The sequence below is a fragment of the Trichosurus vulpecula genome, chromosome 4 (assembly GCF_011100635.1).
Source record: "Trichosurus vulpecula isolate mTriVul1 chromosome 4, mTriVul1.pri, whole genome shotgun sequence".
Classification (NCBI taxonomy): Eukaryota; Metazoa; Chordata; class Mammalia; order Diprotodontia; family Phalangeridae; genus Trichosurus; species Trichosurus vulpecula.
In genome coordinates, this window is record NC_050576.1 from 286,877,939 (window position 1) to 286,898,677 (window position 20,739).

The following is a 20,739-nucleotide window of genomic DNA, read 5'->3' on the forward strand; positions in this document are numbered from 1 at the left end:
TGAGTAACATAAGAATAATAGCCTCATAAATTTACTATAAAAACAAATTAAAAGGAGAGAAAGAGAAACAAAGAGAAAATGAAAGAAAATAAAATGTAGTATGCAATATTATTGCTTAGTTGGGCTACAATAGATTTGGTACACAAAATCCCTCACACATTTGACACAATTTATTTGTCACTAAATAATGTTTAATGTGCACAAAATTAAGCAAAATTAGAATTAGTTACATTAACACCCCTGTTTATATTTTCATGTAAATTTCAAATACAGAGAAGTTTTTAAAATGCTACTAATATTTCCTTTTTGTGTGGATTGCTGATGCTCTCTGATATTACATAGATTATAGGTATAAATGTCTGTTTTTTATGTGTAGTAATTTTCAAAATTACTAAGTATGAAACTTACTTACATTAAAATCTAAATGGAAATAAGGAACAGGCAGCAAGAGCTATGGGGGCTGTGTGGCCATATGCAATGGAACATGAGAAAACATCTTTTAGCATAGAAACAATTTTTGAAACCTGTACTATACAGGAGGGCTCCCCCCAACAGAAGCTAATTTAATCTCTACTGATTCAACATTTTGTTTCTTTGGAGGTCCCTGTTGGGCAATCCAAGCACTGTTCATAGATCAAATTAATATAGCATCATAGAAAAGTAGCTGGAAGGGACCATAAAGGTCACGCAGCCTGATATTTTAATTTCACAAATGAGAAGCTGAAGCACAGGGAGGTTAGGTGATTTGTCCAAGGTCACATACACATTCAGGCAAAGCAAAGATTCAAATACAAGTAGCATGACTCTTAGACCCATATCCTTTTTTTTTTCCTTTGCCTATAGTCTGTGGAATTGGAAAGAGTAGGGATTCTATATAGAGGATTCTCATTCACCTCTCCATATCTCCAAAATCCAAAATCTTCTCTATACTCACACAGGCACCTTTGTTCAAGCCTTCATCTCTTCTTGCCTCAATTATTTCAGCAACTTCCTAATTGGTCTCTGTGCCTCAAATCTCTCACCACTCCAGTCCATCCTACACACTGCTCTCAAATTAGTTTTCCTTAAGTGTAAACGTGACCACATGGCTCCTCTATTAAACTAACTCTAGTGATTTCCTACTGCCTCTAGCATAAAATGTAAACTCTTTCATTTAGTTTTCATTTTTACACAGCCTATCTTTCTAGCCTTATCAGAGATTTCTCTTTCTCCCGCACTCAACAATCTGGCCAAACTGGCTTCCTCTGTTCCTTACACACAATATTTCATCTTGTCTCTCCATGCCTTTGGCACTGGCCACCCTCCATTCCTAGAATGCAGTTGCTCCTTATCTCTACCCTCATATAATCCCTCTCTTCCTCTGAGATAGGCTTGCACAACATATGGCCCACAGGCTGCTTGAATTTTGGGTCACCTGCAAAAAATGTGGAGGACATGTTTTTGGTCATTACTGGCACTGAACAAAGTGAGTGTAGCCACATGCCAACATAGCTGATGCCTGCTATTCGATGAGTGGCAACAACTGGAGGGCTTCTTCCCCTTCCTTGCTGCACAACCACCTTCCAAATTACATGAGTTTCTGGCACTCTCTCCAAGATAAGACACTCAGTTCAGTATTTGTATGTGAACAGTTGCTGTAGAGATTTTTTGCTTCTGACATTAAAGTTTTTGGGGTGACAGTAAAATGCGTGATGAAAAGAAACAGAGGACTGAATCAGAACATAGAGCATTTAATCTGGAGTGGACAGATAGATACTTGTTTAGTTACACAAGAGACAAAATATTGTGCCTTGTTTGCCAAGAAGTAATAGCTGTTCCAAAGGAATACAGTCTTTGTCACTATTTCGAATCAAAACATCCTGACTTAAGCAAATTGGACACCAATGAAAAACAAATTAAAGTATCCAAATTGTTTAAAAATCTCAGTGGGGAACAATGGTTTTTCAAGAAAGTAAACTCAGAAAATGAGGCAGCTGCTAAGGTTAGTTTTCAGATTTCTAACAAAATCAATCTGAAAAATGATTCTAGAGTTGGATAAACTGATTGCTGACAAGAAGTGTAATAAGTCCCATTAATTAAATGTAAACAGTAAGAAAACCTGGAAAATGTATTAAACCTCTACCAGTTAGCAAAGTAATTTTTTAACATTAATGTGATTTCATGATAATTAAAAATCTTAATAAGTGTAATTAATTAATATTAATTGAAATTCCCTTTTTACAATATAGTTTATTTGCAAAATAGTTTGATTATTAATTATGCCTTTATGTGGAAAGTGGACCACTAAAAACCTATCTGCCTTCCCTGAGATGGTAAGCAATCGAATATAGATTATACATATGCAATTATGTAAAATATTTCCATATTAGTCACTTTGTATGAGAATAATTGAACAAAAGAAAAGAATGAAAGAAAGTGAAAAATAGCTTGCTTCAGTCTGTATTCAAACAATATCAGTTCTTTCTCTGGAGGAGGACAGTATGCTTCACCATAAGTCCTTTGGGATTTTCTTGGATCACTATATTGCTGAGAATAGCTAAGTCATTCATAGTTCTTCAACAAACAACATTGCTGTTAAATTGTATACAATATTCCCCTGGTTCTGTTCACTTCACTTTACATCAGTTCACGTAAGTCTTTTCAGGTTTTTCTGAAATCATTCTGCCCATCATTTCTTATAGTACAATAATATTCTATTACAATCATATGCCACAGATTATTTAGCCAATCCCTAAATGGTGGGTATCCCTTTGATTTCCAATTCTTAGCCGCCATCTCAGGGAAGGCAGATGGGAGGGAAGAAAGGAGGGAGGGATAGAATTTGGAACTCAAAACTTCAAATAAAAATGTTAGGAAATTGGAAAAAACGTCAAATAGGAGAGTTTATATTTTATCTTTGGGGCAAAGGGGAGCCACTGGAGTTTAAAGAGTTGGGGAGAAACATAGTGAGATCATCTTCTCTGGAGGTTTCCATAGAAGCCAAAAAGCATATATGACTCTGTGTTGATCTATACCAGGAGATACACTCTCATCCCTTACACTGCACATACCCATCCCCAGTGTTCAGACTGAATTTTGAGACATAGCAATACATGCATTTATCAGGAAAGCCCTAGCATTAACCATCGAATGTACACTCTTAAGTGAGCAGAGATCAATAGTTATAAGTAGTATATATGCCTGTCCTAATCTGTCATATCATATGAGGAAACATAAGATAACAGCTAGCAGATTGTTGCATATTTAATATTATATAGGGGTGACCAGGAAAGCCATGATTAACTGACTTGGGCCCCTTCCTTCAAATGTATATGCCCAGTCCCATACCCTGGCCACCTAGGCTTCATGGGTATGCCCCATTTCAGCACAGCAAGGTTCTGTGGATCATCCCATTACTCTATGATGACCTGTATACATACATGACATAAAGAAAATTATACTGCATATTTAAGAAGTGTAGAATTGGGGAAGGTGAGCAGAACAAGTAATGAGAATGGAGATAGAGAGAGGGGTAGGTAGCCTGAGGGTGGCCCTCATGCTCACAAAATGTTAAAAAAAATAGAGAAGAGAATGAGATATCAGGTAAATCACTTGGGGGAAGATCAGTGTGAGAGTATGGACAAGGACCTAACAGAATGAGTACATGTAGTGCTTATGCTTTGTATAGATAGAAGGAAAACTTATATTAGTGAAACAACTGATACACGGAATTTTGGAAATAACAGTTTATTACAAGTTGACACTTTTCCAATTTCAGGAACACACTTTACTGTAGGTTCTCTCAGAGATCCTTGTGTTGAATTTTAATTTTAACACTATTGGGTATAGAGTTTTGTACTTTTATTTCTCTCACAGAACCTAACACAATACTTTTCATGCAACAAATGCCAACACATATTTTTAGTAGATAAATCAATAAAAAAATGAAGAAGCAGTAATGCTTATATTTGAAATATTCCCATTTACCTGACAAAGATATAGTGAAAGGAGGCCTTCTATAATCCAAGAAACAAGTCCAGGGGTCCAGTTAGCACTAACCCCCAATTCCCTTACTTGGATGCCCATAAGTTATGTATACCACTTTTTGGCTAACTGTAATCCTTAGACATCTTCAAAGAGGTAAATAATTAACTTACCATTCTAGCATCCCAAATAGACAAGGATTTGTCTGCAGAGCTGGTGAGAAGGGTATTGGAGAAAGGAAAAAATTCAATGCTGTTGACTGAGTCTGTGTGACCACGTAAGGTATATCTGCATCTTTCACTGGAGATGGAGAAAAAAATAGTGGGAAAAGTAAGAGCAAAACTGAAATGACAATTGAAATAGTAAACTCTCTGAGGTTGAAATGATTTTTTCCCAAAAAATGAGAAAGAATTAAAAAAACCCAAGATAATCAAAATAAGAGAAAATCTAAAAAGAATGACTACTTATTAGCATTACCTTAAAATAGCTTTTCACCGAAAAATCACTCCTGTTTTTTTTTTCTATTTGCTCATTTTTTTTTTCATTTTATAGTAAGTGGGGTAGGGGAAGAGACACTGAAAAAATTTAGCAAGAGGCCTATGGTCATTATATCAGTCAGAAGGTGAGGGAGGAGAAGAGGAGAACTTATATGTTTCAATGACTATTCCAGATCACTTCCCTTAAACCATCCTAACATCTTGCCTAGAAAATCACTGAACATGAAGGTCTATAGTCACTTTGTGCCTTTTGGAATTTTATTAAAGGGATGTTTATAGCTTAATGCACTGGTCAAATCAATTGCAGCAGATGTTACTTCTTTATGCATTTTTATTTTCAAGGCATGCTTTAAAAGAAAAGGTGGTTAGGAGAAGGAGGACAAATAACCCAAGGGTCACTACTTCTCTCTTTCACACCGTTTTTCTAATGCCAGATGTAAGGAGTCTCTCTTCATCTTCTCCTAAGTAGGATGCCCAGGAATCCTACATAAAGAGCTCATGGCAAGGTGTTGGTGAGAAGGTCCACTAATGGAACAGAATGTCATTTAAAATGTGACTTCATGGGGACTCTGGAAAATTCCCTAAGAAAGACATCTAAATGAGGGAGAAATGATTGTTGGGAGCACTAACTAAAATTCACGGAAGAGGTAGTATTGGGGCTTGGACTTGAAATATGAATACGCACTAGACATCTTTGGGGAAGGGAAGGGGCAGTATGGAAGGGAAGGCAAAGGTCAACACCTTCATATCCAAACACTGCTTTTAGTACTTCTGGGAAGTTAGGATGGGTCAAGGACTATATTTTTATATTACATGTTGGCACCTACTTTAGGAAAAAGCATTGGGTTAGGGAGGGAGAGTGGTTTGAGCCATGTTCCACCTTGGCTATTTTATTGGGCTTATACCCATACTAGAATACTCTCATCTAATAGAAATCACTGAAGATGAAGAACAATTATAAAATTTATTAATCACAAGATGGCAGCTCAAAGCAGGGACTTGCATGAGCTCCCTACCAGGTCCCTCCAAAAACCTATAAAAATGGCTCTGAACACATTCTAGAACTACAGAACACACGAAGTAGCAGAGGGAAGCAGGGATCCAGCCCAGGACAGCCTGGATGGTCACTGGGTGAGGTCTATCGTGAACGGAGCTGGGAATGGAGAGGAGGGGAGCCCAGTATGGGTGGCAGCAGGACCAACCAGACCAGGAGCCAGGTGGAACAGGCCCTAGCACCCTGAATCTGTGAGCTGTGGCAGTTACCAGACTTCTCAAACACCAAAGACAACAGAGAAGGTTAGGGAAAACTGCGGGGGACAGAGTGAAAGAAGGAGCTCGCAGTTTGGCCACCGCCATGGAGGCAGAAGGGGAGCTGCAGCTACAGAACTACAGCTGCAGCTGCTTCTGGCCCCAGGCCCACCTGGTGGGAGGAATTAAGTGGCGGATCAGAACAGGAGTGCAGAGCCTGCTTAAGATTTGTGTCAGGTCCGGGTTGGCAGTTCTTGGGGAAAGAGGAGTGCTGGTGTGTGGCAGAGCTGGTTGTATAGAAATAGCTCTGATAACAACAGTGCATCCCCTTAAGCTTGGAACAAAGTACTCTTTACGCTACAAGCAGTCATACCCTGATGAAAACTCAAGGGTCAAGTAAGTTGGCTAGGAACATGGCCAGGCAGCAAAAACACACTCAGATTAAGTCTCAGACTTTGGAATCTTTCTTTAGTGACAAAGAAGACCAAAACATACAGCCAGAAGAAGTCAACAAAGTCAAAGAGCCTACGTCAAAAGCCTCCAAGAAAAACATGGCCTCAGGCCATGAAAGAGCTCAAAAAGGATCTGGAAAAGCAAGTTAGAGAAGTAGAGGAAAAACTGGAAGGGAAATGAGAATGATGCAAGAAAACCATGAAAAACAAGTCAAGAACTTGCTAAAGGAGACCCAAAAAAATACTGAAAAAAATACTGAAGAAAACAACACCTTAAAAAATAGACTAACTCAAATGGCAATAGCGCTCCAAAATGCCAATGAGGAGAAGAATGCCTTGAAAGGCAGAATTAGCCAAATGGAAAAGGAGGTCCAAAAGACCACTGAAGAAAATACTACCTTAAAAATTAGATTGGAGCAAGTGGAAGCTAGTGACTTTATGAGAAATCAAGATATTATAAAACAGAACCAAAGGAATGAAAAAGTGGAAGATGATGTGAAATATCTCATTGGAAAAACCAGTGACCTGGAAAAGAGATAAAGGAGAGATAATTTAAAAATTATTCGACTCCCTGAAAGCCATGATCAAAAAAAGAGCCTAGACATCATCTTTCAAGAAATTATCAAAGAAATCTTCCCTGATATTCTAGAGCCAGAGGGTAAAATAGAAATTGAAAGAATCCATAGATCTCCTCCTCAAAAAGATCCCAAAAAGAAAACTCCTAGGCATATTGTCACCAAATTCCAGAGCTCCCAGATCAAGAAGAAAACACTGCAAGCAGCCAGAAAGAAACAACTGGAGTATTGTGGAAACACAACCAGAATAACAGAAGATCTAGCAGCTTCTACATTAAGGGATGGAAGGGCTTGGAATATGATATTCTGGAGGTCAATGGAGTTAGGATTAAAACCAAGAATCACCTACCCAGCAAAACTGAGTATCATGCTCCAAAGCAAAAAATGGATTTTTAATAAAATAGGGGACTTTCAAGTTTTCTCAGTGAAAAGACCAGAGCTAAATAGAAAATTTGACTTTCAAACACAAGAATCAAGAGAAGCATGAAAAGGTAAACAAGAAAGAGAAATCACAAGGGACTTACTAAAGTTGAACTGTTTTGTTTACATTCCTACATGGAAAAATGATGAGTATGATTCATGAGACCTCAGTATTAGGGTAGTTGAAGGGAATATGCATATATATATATATATATATATATATATATATATATATATATATATATATATACACACACATACATACGTGTGTATGTATATATGTATGTATATATACACACACACACGTATATGCATATATATATATATACATACATAGACAGAGGGCACAGGGTTAGTTGAATATGAAGGGATAATATCTAAAAAAATAAAATGAAATTAAGGGATGAGAAAGGAATATATTGAGAGAGGGAGAAAATGAGAGATAGAATGGGGTAAATTATCTCTCATAAAAGTGGCAAGATAAAGTAGTTCTGTAGGAAGGGAAAAGGGGGCAGGTGAGGGGGAATGAGTGAATCTTGCTCTCTTAGGAGTTGACCTGAGGAGAGAATACCATACACACTCAATTGGGTATCTTACCCCACAGGAAAGAAGGAGGAAGAAGATAAAAAGGGGGGGGGATGATAGAAGGGAGGGCAGATAGGGGGAGGAGGTAATTAAAAACAAACACTTTTGAAAAGGGACAGGGTCAAGGGAGAAAATTCAATAAAGGGAGACAGGTTAGGAAGGAGCAAAATATAGTTAGTCTTTCACAACATGAGTATTGTGGAAGGGTTTTACATAACGATACGCATGTGGCCTATGTTGAATTGCTTCCCTTCTTAGGGAGGGTGGGTGGCAGGGAAGAGGGGAGAGAATTTGGAACTCAAAGTTTTAAAAACAGATGTTCAAAAACAAACAAAAAAATTTGCATGCAACTAGGAAATAAGATACACAGGCAATGGGGCATAGAAATTTATCTTGCCCTACAAGAAAGGAAGGAAAAAGGGGACAAGAGGGGAGTGGGGTGACAGAAGAGAGGGCTGACTGGGGAATGGGGCAACCAGAATATACACCATCTTGGAGTGGGTGGGAGGATAGAAATGGGGAGAAAATTTGTAATTCAAACTCTTGTGAAAATCAATGCTGAAAACTAAATGTATTAAATTTAAAAAAGAAACAATAAAAAAGAGAAGGCAGATTTTTACTGATTCAAAATAATAAAATTTAATTTAAAAAAAGAAAAAAAATTATTAATCACATTTCCTGATTAGTTTTACATTTTCAACACTAATACCTTTTATTAATGTCAATATGTGTTCATGGATTTGAATTCCTGCAACTGTGTAGGGATTTTAGTTCTGAAATTTTGTAGCCGATAGTCAGTTTCTTCACACTTTCAATCAAGGCAAAGGTTCTTAATTCAGTTAACAAATACTTATCCTTCATAGCAGGGTTTTAACCATTGAACTATTTCATCAAATGTCTCTTCTCATCAACAGATACTTGTTCTTATAAAGAAAGTCAGGGGAGAGTAGATTTTTTGGGGAAGATAATAAGCTCTATCTCAGACATTGTGAACTTGAAGTGCCATTAAAGAAAAAAAGCAGAGATGTCAAGTTGACAGTTGAAAGTGTTGATGTGGAGATCAAAAGAGAGGCAGGAGCTGGAGCTAATAATAACTGGTTTGCAAAATGTTTTACCTACATTATCTCATTTGGTCCTCATAACAACCCTCTGAGGAAGGCACTATTATCATCCCCATTTTCCAGATGAGAAAATAAGGCTGAGAAAGGTTAAGTGACTTGTGAGAATCACACAGGCAATAAATATATGAGGCACAATTAGGAATCAGTGCTTCCTAACTCCAAGGCCTGCACTCCATTCACTCCACCATTTTGCCTCCACAGATAGACAGAACAGAGACATAAATTTGGCATTGATCTGCAGAGAGCTAAGAGCTGAAGCCACAGGGGTCAAGAAGAGATTCCTGGAGTACAAAGAGAAGAAAAGAAGTGAGGACAGAGCTTCAAGGTATTGCTTATGTTATGAGTGCTGGGTAAGGGCAGGGGAAGACAAACAAAACAAAACAGAAAACCCAATCCTACTGAGTAATCATAAGTGCACATAGATATAGACCTGGAAAAGACCACAATGGTCATGGAGTTCAACACGTTCATGTTACACAAGTAGAAACTGAGGCTCAGAGAGGATCTATGGTTTGACCAGAGTCTTGTAGTTAGTAGCTGAGATAGGATTTGAATCCAAGTTTAAAAACTTAACACTAAAACAAATTAATGTCTATATACTGCACAAATAATCAAGTTATACGTGTGTCTCTTCTTAACTGTTCTTACTATTGCTATATTTGAAAAAATATTTTATATATTTTTCTATCTATAACATATTGAGGATTTGTTAGTTTTCATTAAAACTCAAGCAATTGTGAATGATGTTAATTTGTTGTGGAAAGTTAAAAATATTTTACTAAGCAATTATAATTTATGTAGTTTCCAAAAGGCAGGAGGAAAGATGTAACTTCATTTAGCTTAACGGAAGAGAATACTACACAGAAGGGGGAAAAAGCACATTTGTCATGAATCACTGGCTTAAGGTATGGGGGGCATCCCAGGCAGACAGACTGCAAGAACAGACTTGTGAGAGATTAATTAGCTGCCAGAGCAGGAAGGCCCATTCAGAAATCCTTCCCAAGGTGAAAATGGACTAAAGTGATGGACCATGACAGCACTGGAAAGGAAGGGAATGATTTGCACATTTCTATCAAAAACATAAACACTGAAGCTGGATGCAATTTTCTCTGTTTCCCTTTCTGCGGTCATCCTGTTGTGCAGCGATGAGCCGGCTCATGAGCCATTTTCCCCTCTCAACTTACCTCCTGTATTCTCCTCCATCTCACCTTCTTCCCCCCCTCTCTTCCTCCACCCCCAGATTTAATTTATCACTCTGGTAGCTGAGTGATTGCCATTTCTTTGAACTTCCAAATGCCCATAAAACAATGTCGTCTGCTTTCCTAGCTGAGATACACTTTCATTTAAAGTCTATTTCTTGTACATTAGCTTGAAGTAGGAGGAGAGAATTATATCTAAATGTCCCACCTTTATGAAAAATTAGCTAGTAGTGTGAGGCAGAAGTCTCCTGTTTAATTTTAATAAGAGGGCAAGTGTTTAGGTACTAAATTATATTTTTAACATCCCAGGCTTGTACCAATATTCATTTGTACCAAAGTGGTGACTTAGAAAAATTAAGATGACTGGAATCTTACATTATCTTAGACCTTTTACATGTGGGTTGTAGAGTAGCAAGGGAGGATAGTGAAGGTTAAGAGAAATCACCGAGGACTAATGTTGACTTGAAGGGGGAGAAGATTCTATTGCCTCTTAAAAATCCTTCATTGCTTGATGCAAGTAATACTGATGCAACCAAAGTAAGCTAGAAATGCTAATGATATACTATTGTGTGTTATTTTAAGTAGGAATCTAAAATAAAAGTTTCTATGGAGAACTTAAATCTGAAAATCAAACGTAAGAGTAAGCAAAATCTTTCCAAATCTGTGTATTGTACTTTATAATAGCTAATATTAGTGAGATCTTAATGATATTAGTGAGATCGCAAAGACTGGGACACACCTGAACAACAATGGAGCTGTAGCACCTACCTCACAGGGTTACTATGAGAATCAGTTAAGATTCTAGACATAAAGCACTATGTAGATGATAGCTATTATTATTGGTACCAGAAATGTTTCCTCTGGATGACTGAGATATTACTATGATTAATATTCAGACTTAACGTGCTTACTCTTCAAGAAATGTTTAAATTTAGGCCAGTATAACCTTGTTCAAAAAAACTAGAGAAGTAGACAATATATTTCAGAACTATTTCCATTCAAAAAGATTAAATATTTTAAAGATTTCAGTGCTTCGAGAGTTATCTGGAAAAAGGAACTATTATATAATAACTCATTCCATATTCTTCTGAGTTCTAGTCCAGCAATTACAACTGCCTATTAGCCAAATCTAGCATGATATTCCATAGGAATTTCTAGCTCAACAGGTTTAAAATGGAGCTTATTCTCTTTCCTTCAAAGTACATACATCTTCTTCCAAATTTCCTTATTTCTACCATGCTCCTAGTCACAGGAGCTTGCAGTCTTGGGGTCATCCAGAGGTGCTCATTCTCCTTCCATATATCCAATCACTTACCCAATCTTGTCACTTCTACCTCCACAATATCCCTCTCACTCATCCCCACCTCTCCATTCTCAAGGCCACCCCTCTAGTTCAGGCCTTCATCACCCATTTATCCCCTCAATGAATGGTATCAATTTCAGACAGAAACTGGATCCACTACATGAACACCCCTGCTGCTACATATTGACTTATCTATGTTCTATTGTATTTTTTAAAACATTTCCAGATTCCATATACTTGGGAGGGTTGACAGCTCTTCCCTAGACCAGGGGTGGGGAACCCACGGCCTTGAGGCCACATGCGGCCTTCTAGATCCTTGAGTGAGGACTTTTGACTACAGAACATTTGTTCTGTAAAATTTAGATTCAGCCAAAAGGCCACACTTAAGGATCTAGAAGGCCACTGGTTCCTAGACCATTACAATAGCCTTTACAATAGCATTACAATGGACTCTGACCTATCTGTCCAGGTTTATAATACACATTTCCTGTATTCTAAGGTGTGGCCAAACTAGCTTTTAGACTGTCAGTCAGGAGCAATATTCCATCTCAATCACCATGTCATCATACAAGATGGCTCTCATGTTTGGAATAACAGTGACATATAACAATAACACAGCATTTACAGAATGCATGAAGGCTTGAAAAGTGGCTTATACATGTTAACTCATTAGAATCTCACGACAACTTTATGAGGTGGGTGCCATTTTTGTTTCCATTTTACAAAGACACTGAGTGTGAGAGGCAAAGGGACTTGTCACATAACTTGTGTTTTTAACAAGATTTGAACCCAAATCTTCATGCCTCCATGTCCAACGCTCTATGCGGTGCGCTACATAGAAACCGGCTGTCCCGCCTAGCTATCCTTGCTCACTTCTGCCTCTTAGAATCTCGACTTTTCTTCAAAGCTCAGCTCAAACCCCACCTTCTATGCAGGGCTTTAACTGACTCACTCAGATGCCCATGTCCTCTTTGTCCTCCCCATATTACCTGGACTTTACTTCATAGCAGAGCCTCTCTCATTTTTGTCTGTGTATGCTCAGCAGTAGCCCAGTGTCTGAGATATTGTATGTGCTTAATCAATGCTTGATGATTGATTAATTTATTCATTCAAGTTTTTAAACTTGGATCAGAAATTTAATTTAGATTGAGTCCTACTGAAAATGTAAAAAAAAAAATCCTTAACTCATTGGAGTTTATATTATAAATAACATACCAGCAAACATACCAGGGGAATTTTGAACAAAACATTAACCAATACTGGCTTCAAAAATATTTTATTCTTCATTGTTTATACTACACATTGAAGCCAGTTTTAAAATAACAGCCCATCTGTTCCTAATGCTCTCTTTTTCTATTTGCAATCATTGTCGCTTTCTACTGTGGTTCCTAATAGAGTGAGAATCCTCAGAAGTTCTTCTGTTTTCTTTTGCTCTCCATAATTCTCATTTAATGATTAAAACAGCAATCTTCATTTGTCTATAAATACTTTCTGCTTACTTCAAAGGCACATGTTGGCTGCTGCTTGCCATCAACCTTCGAGGTAATCTGCTATCTACTTCATAGCTTAATCAGGCAAAAAATATGAATAGTTCTATTTATTTTTCCTGTCTTTTGCTGCAGTGGGGCATGAGGGAAGAAACAGAATGAAATGCTGGAGTGCTAGACTGGAGAGTTTCTGAAAATCAATAAGTAAAATGGTTACTTATTTTTAAGAACCTGTGTCTTATGGTGTGGAAAAATGAAAATCATTCCTTCAGAACACTGAAACTCAGGCTAAGAAAGAATAAAGCTCTCTTGGATGCCTTTATTTGTTTGTCAGCTTTGGGGAATTCATCTTTTTGCAAACAGGATGTTAATTTGATTTAGACATAAATATATAATATGATGCATATGTGTATATATGCATGCAATCTATGAATTGAAATGTTCTATCTTTTATTTTATTTTATTTTCCTTCCCCTTCTTTTAAACAAAGAAAAGTTAGACACCTCAAAAACAACCAAAAAGATGTTATGTTGTAAAACTTTAAGGTCAAATAATAACAATATCCTAGTTCGGTTTTAAAATAAGATACAGTTAATTTGATAAATTCTCAATAATGAGGAAGAATGACATTACAGATACTTGATATCCAAAGATTTTCCCCAAACCTGCCTTGAGCAATAATTTCCAAAGACTCACCACCAAATCTTTAACTAGAAATTAACAAGCAATAACATTGACAAATTGGAACCGTGTAACTCTTTTCATTTCCCTGTCAGTCTCTGTCCCTGTGGATGTGATAATGGGCACTTAAATGGTCAGAAGACAGGTAACAAGAAAGAGAAGGATGAACAGAAGAGGATAATCCACAACAGTAGCTAATTAGGGCAGACCAGGTGTGGCAGATATCCTGGGAAGCTGTCCAGAAGGATCACAGGATTTAGAGCTAGAGAGGACCGTAGAGATGGCCCATCCATTCATTTTATAGATAATAAAGTTGTGCTCTACAGAGACTCAGTGACCTGGTCAAGAGGAGGAAGCTAAGGGGGCTGAAGAGAAGGAGCAGTGTCAGAGCCATGAAATGACTAGTGTGACCAGAACTCGGTATTCTGATTTCAGACTAGGCAGAAATGACAACTTTCACTTTAGTTGTTTCTCTGTTAGTTTTCCCTCAGCTAAAGAGAAAAGCTAGGCTAAAGAGAAAGCTTGATCCATAACAAAGTTTCTTAACCTAGGGTCCTTGAACTTTTTAAAAAAAAATTTCATAACTGTGCTGCAATAAAATAGGTTTCATTTGTAATCCAATGTGCTTTATTTTATACATTTAAAACATTATTATTAGAAATTATTATTATAAGACAAGATCTCTAGTCTTCACCAGACTGCCAAAGGAGTCCACAATCAAAAATGTTAAGAATCCCTGCCCTATGCCATCCAAGGGTTTGACAATGTGTGGAGACATCATTCTAACTTTATTCTCCTTCCTATTCCTTTGCACCTATCTGATGCTATAAAAATTCGGTCTTTGAATTATCTGTAGCTTTGAATTATTTATTCAATAGCTATTCCCCATTATTACAGAGAATGGAGAAGACTATACCATAGACCCACATAGCCCAAGCTGATCCTCTAATTCATTAAGCCTTTAGGGAAACACAAAATCCATAAATGTTTTAAATTGTTCTTTCTCATGTAGCGGTAGCTCTAAATTCATCAACAAAATTCTAAAGATAAATAATTCATGATCTCACATTGTTCTCTTTTCTCTCTTGGCTCCAACAGGGCTGCTTTGTTTCTTCAATGTATGCCCTACTGCTAACTGTTAACTATGATCAGCACTTGGCCAGACTTAGTGGTTCACTGGTTTGTGATGAGAACAGCCCATATGGAGTACAATGGGCATCAGTCTGAAAATGGAGCATGTGGGTAAAAGAGGATGCCCCAAACTACTTGGGACTTTCAATTCTTCCACAGCAGATCTGAGCCACAGTGCTCTGCTCCATCTGATTTCTCTGGCTGCTGATGTGTACAAGGCAGACTTTGATAAAATGGGTAAGTAGGTAAGACATGTTTTGGTGGTCAACCTACTGTCCCTATCTTTTCATTGTATGCTTCTGCAATTTCATCCCTTTTTTAAGAATAAAAATTCTCATAGAATTAAATGATGTTCTTATTTTCAAAGTTTGATTTGCTAAACTAGAATAAAATCTTAGCGAATGGGCAAAAGGCTCAGGTTGCCTAATCTCTTTGCCCCATGCTCAAATCTTTATCTTTTGTTTCCTTTCCTCTCCTGTTTCACTCATTTTATCTAACCCTACCTCCTTCTCTTCTCTCTTTTAAAAAAAATCCTGAGACAGAGAGCAGAGAGAGAAAATCAAAGGGCCCTGTCAAAGCAAAACTAATCCTCTGTGAAAGCACATTCTTTTAACAATGCTTCCTCTGGATATGAAAGAAAAATCACAAGAAACTCAAACCCTTACACATTTTTAAACTGTAGCTAGAATACAACTTTCCTTTCTCACTGAAGTCTTTCTTATTCTTTCCCACCATGCCCATATCCAACTGTTCAGAATTCAAAATTTAGGAAAACAGGGAAAATCATAAAGCTTTAAGGACATGGCTACTGGAATATTTGGTCTCCTATGTGTTTTTCTTCTCTTCCCTAGATTACAGGGATTGGCAGGGGTGGCCAGGTCTATGTACAATGTGGTTCCTATCTTACCAGATCCTTGCTCCTTTCATTTTAAAAATGACCCTTTAAAATGAATTTCAATTTAATTCAATTAAGCAAACCCTTAATAAGTGCTTACTGTCTGCAAAGGACTATTAGGGCTAGGTTGACTAGAAATATCTTCCATCCCCATGCATGTGGGATGATGTTTTCTACTGTACTTTTTCCCCAACAATTTTCCCCAAAGGCAAATAGTATTGTGAGGTATTTTATGTCTGTGTGTGAGTGACTGAGTGAGTGAGAAAGCAAGAGAGCGAGAGAGAGTGGGAGCGGGAGGGAGAGGGTTATGGCTGACAAATAGAATCTGGTTAAGGAGACATGTTCTAGGGAACAGAGGAAGTAGGGGGGACAATCTCATGTCAATATGGCATACTACACTTTTTACATTAAATTTTATTTTTAATTAACAAAATTGTATTTTCTCTATCTCTTGACCTCCTCCCACTGAACAAAAGGAAAAAAAAGAAAAACAAAACTCTTGTAACATATACAGTCAAGTAAAAATAAATCCTGCATTGTCCACGTCCAAAATGTAATACGATTATAGTACAAGAGAATTCCATTATATTCACATGATCGGTTCAGTCATTCCTCAGTTGATAGGCATCGTCTTAGCTTCCAGTTCTTTGCCACTATAGAAAGAACTGAGATATAGATAGAAATCTAGACATATACATGTATGTATGTACACATGCATACATACATATATATGTCTATGTATCTATTGCACGTAAGTCCTTTTCCTCTTTCTTTGATCTCTGGTGGTAGTATCATTGGGTCAAAATATGTACATTATTGTAACTTTTTTTTGGTGACATAATGGGCAAGAGAGAAAAATAGGGGAAATCTCTGCCCTGCCCCTTGACCGATATGGTGCTACCACATCCCCAAGGGTCTAGCCAGTACAGGGCACACCTAAAAGCCTTAGGCCTATTTCTTCTTCAAGTTCCCTCTGGCTGCCAAGTTCTTCTCTGTTTCTAATTCCCTAGGCAATATATGTCGATTTCCTCATCCCAGATCCATGGCCCTACTAAGGGTAAGTTCTGGCCAGACTGAAGGGATAATTATACTGCTACAGAAAAACATACTTGGGAGTAGGTAGGACTTTGTGGAACTCTTCAAATCAGGTGATTTAAATAGCTGACTCTTTGTGTTTCACCAACACTGGTATAGAAATAATTTCTCTCCACTGGTATTAGGGTACCTTCCCCTGTATATGTGTATATATTTATTGTACAAACTCCTAATTATATTGAAATTGCAAGCCTCTTGGTGTGAGCATTAGGTACAACGCTGTACATACAGAGGGGTCCACCAAAAGCCAGAGAGAAATAAGTTGTTTTTTCAGGATAAAATGTAGTTGAACACTAATGACTCCTAGCCTTTAGAAAAGACAGCTTATCTAGATAATTCAGTTTATTTTCGGCAAAGCATCTCATTAAGTCCCTCCTTGTGGACAAGATGGAAAGATGTGGGCTACATGATAGTTTATCTTTAGTTGAATTTGAAATTATTTGAAGGATATGACCCTAAGGACAATCATTAGTGTCTCAATGTTACTGAGGAAAGCAGTCTCTATCAGAGTGTCTTAGAGTTCTAGCTACCTTTGGCTCTGTAATTTCTAATATAATCAAAAGGTTTACATAATAAATTGGCAGATGACATGAAACTGGAAGTGAGGAAAGAATGAAGAAAGAAAGGAAAAAAAAGGAAGGAAGGAAAGGAAAGATGGAGGAAATAGCCATTTAGTAAGGACCTGCTACGTGCCAGGCCCTGTACTAAATGCTTTACAAATATTATGTCAAAAACGTTGTGAGGTGGGTACTATTATCATTGCCATTTTTACATTTGAGGAAATTGAGGCACACAGAGATGCAGTTACTTGCCTAGCGTCTCACATCTAGAAAGTGTCTGAGGCTGAATTTGAATGCAAGTTGTCCTGACTCTGGGCCCAGAGCTCTAGCCACTGTGCTCCCTATCTGCTTTTCACATGTTGAGGTAAAAAAAAAATCTCTATGAGATGGAATTTGGTACAGAATAATAATAAGATAGAATTTAATTTTTAAAAAATATTTTTGGAGGGGGAAGGCAGAGCAATTGGGGTTAAGTGACTTGCCTAAGATCACACAGCTTTTAAGTGTGCCAAGTGTCTGAGGCCGTATTTGAACTCAGGTCATCCTGACTCCAGGGCCGGTGCTCTACTCACTGTGCCACTAGCTGCCCCAAGATGGAATTTAATAGCGATAAATACAAAGTTTTACACTCAGTTTAAAAATTTTAGCTTCACAAATATAAGATGGAAGAGTCATGGCTCCATTAACCACATTCTACCTGTCAGGGTGTCCATTTTCTACCAACAATTCTGCTTGGCTTTAACTTTGCCAAACACAATGCCCCACTCCAGGACAAGTAGATTGACTCAGATTTTAGATACTCAGCACCTTGTCAACTCACCCTGAATTGCTTCTCTCCTCTGTTTAGAGAGCTGGAGGGCAGAGCATTAATCTCCTCCCAAAGCCTTCCTTTAATGAAGCTTCATACAACCAGGTAGTTTCATGTTTCCATCAGTAGCTCTGCTTGGCTTTGACTCATAGAATAGATCGCAAGTTCCCTGGGGGAAGGTACTTTTTTTCTTTTCTTTATTGTTTACCCAGTGTTTAAGCATAGTGCCTGGTATGTAGAAGAATAAACATTTAACAAATGTTTACTGAATTGAATTGAAATGGCTAAATAGCAATTCATCTGAAAAAAGTTTTGGGACCACAGTGGACCAGAAACTTGCTATGAGTCAACATGTAACTTCAGTGGCTCCCTGTGGCCTATAGAATCGAACATAATTTCCTCTTTTGTCTTTTAAAGCCCTTCACAACCTGGCAACGACAGACCTTCTCAGCTTTGTGATCTATTGCTCCCCACTTTACACTCTGCCTTTCAGCCAGATTGGCCTTCTGGCCATTCTTCATTCATGATACTCCATATCTTATCTCTGTGCCTCTGTATCGGCTCATTCCTATGCCTATATGTGTTCCCTCCTCACTTCTACTCCCCAGAACCTCTTTTTTTCCTTCAAAACTCTGCTATTTAAGTATAGCATGGAAATAAAGGTCCTGGTGGTGTGTTTCGGCTTTTTTTGAGCCATACAAGTTCCATCTCCCCTCTTCCCATATGATGACTTCGATAATCTGTGAGAGGAAACCCATCCCCCATGGAAAAAAATCCCCATTCTCCACCCACCCTCCAAACCTCAAACCTCACCTGTTGTATTAATTCTCTGCTACATGGAGGCCCACTCTAAACCAGTGGAGTTTCTGGCACACGGTAGGTGCAAAATAAATTCTTGCTTCATTAATAACATTAATTGATAAGGCTACTGTGATCTTAAGCTTCAGTAAGAGCAGTGAACAGTCTAGAATATAGGAGGTGAGAGTCCCATTGTATTCTGCCCTAGCCAGAGCACATACAGAGTGTGTTATATTCAGGAGAGTAAAAGACCTTGAGTACATGCCATATGAGGATCTGACTTGAGGAACTAAGGATGCTTAATCTGAGGAAAAGATTAGCATGTGTATAGTAGTGAGACTTGGGAGTGGAAAACAGCAGTGTCCAAGTATTCAAGGGAGAATCCTTTTTCCCTCTCACAGCCCTTCAAACATTTGAAGACTGCTGCGTATGGGAGAAGGATTAGAGTTATTTGCTTCTTCTCATAGTAAAGTGTAATGGTAATTAAGGTGGAACTTTTTTACTGTTTTCTCTTTTGGAGCACTGAGGTAATCAAGTGCCTTTGATGAGTCTGGCCTTTGTTTCTTTGATTAAATCAGGAGCCTTTGATGACCTGCTTAAGAAACAAGAAAGCCTAGTTCACATGGTTTCCAGTCACATGGTTGTGATACCCTTTGACCCCGAACAGGGTATATAAACTCAGACGTTAGCTTTTTGTTTGGGGCCCTCACTCACTGTAAGAGTGTCATGTGATTTGACCAGAGGAGACTCTGGGTACCAGCCGGAGCCCTCTGCTTTGAAAACCCAGATATTGGTGCCTACCTCTCTGGTAACTATGTGATTCTTTGGTCAGACAACTAGAGGCCTGTCTGTTGATAACTCTGTGTGTGTGTGTGTGTGTGTGTGTGTGTGTGTGTGTGTGTGTGTGTGTTTGCTCTGCTTATGTTGTCTCTTTTGTAATTTCTGCTTATATTTGCTCTGAAGTTCAGGGTGTTGGCTTTCCCCCCTGAACTAAGTGAATGATATATGTATGTTTAATTAAAGTAAGATTGTAAACCCCTTAAAGTTGCTTTTGTAGAAAACTAAATCAAAGAACCTGTGCTAGCAGCTCTCCTGTGTGCTGATGTTATTGGCCTTACACAGCCACAGTAATGGCAAGCAGCACTGTTGTTACATGAAGGATGGGGAACAGTGGGTACAAGTGGTAAAGAGATAGATTTAGGTTGGATTTATAGGAAAATAACCTAATGATTAGTTATTGAAAATTGTCATGGGCTGTTTGGGGAAGCAGTACATTCTCCCTCCCTAGAGGTCTTCATAGCCTGGCTGGACAATTTTTTTCCAGGAACATCCTATATGTGATTCTTGTTCAGTTACAGCTCACCCTATATGTCTACTGGAAACCTTGTGAGGATTTTGACCAACTCCAGAAATTAATTTTTCCTGATTTTGTGTAGAATTTGTATTGACTAGATGAGGGTGTTCCTTGCCTCTAACAGAACATGATATTCTTTGAGGGTGGGGCTGTTTCATTTGTGCCTTTGTATTCCCAAGAATTAAATCTCATGCACATAGTAAAGCACTAAATAAATGCATACTGGATGAATGAAGGAAGGAAGGAATGAGAACAAGTTATTGACTTTTCCATCTATTACATCAGCAACTCAGCAAAAAAAAAAAAGTTTTCTGATCACTGAATTGGGTGTTGCCTCACTCAAAGTATGAACTCATAAAGACCTTAGTTTAAAAAAACCAAGTTCTCCTACTGCATCCTGGGACATCTCCACTTGTTCTGATTTATTTCTGGCCACCGGACCCAAATGGCTCTGTAGGAGAAAGTGAGGCTGGTGATGCTGCACAGCCCTCCTTCACTTAAATCAAATTCAATTGCAAGTCATGTCATCATCTTCCTGATGTCGTGGTCCTCTTTCAAGAATGAAGG

The 20,739-nt window shown here is 38.0% G+C and overlaps 1 protein-coding gene across 2 annotated transcripts in view; it reads right to left on the reverse strand.

Moving 5' to 3' along the window:
- Window positions 1–20,739, reverse strand: part of SPAG16 (sperm associated antigen 16) — a 1,249,495-nt gene that overhangs the window by 476,114 nt on the left and 752,642 nt on the right. For both annotated transcript variants that reach the window (XM_036756892.1, XM_036756890.1), the window contains exon 13: window positions 4,137–4,263. In XM_036756892.1, the coding sequence (XP_036612787.1) occupies window positions 4,137–4,263 (127 nt within the window). The remainder of the gene's footprint in view (window positions 1–4,136; window positions 4,264–20,739) is intronic.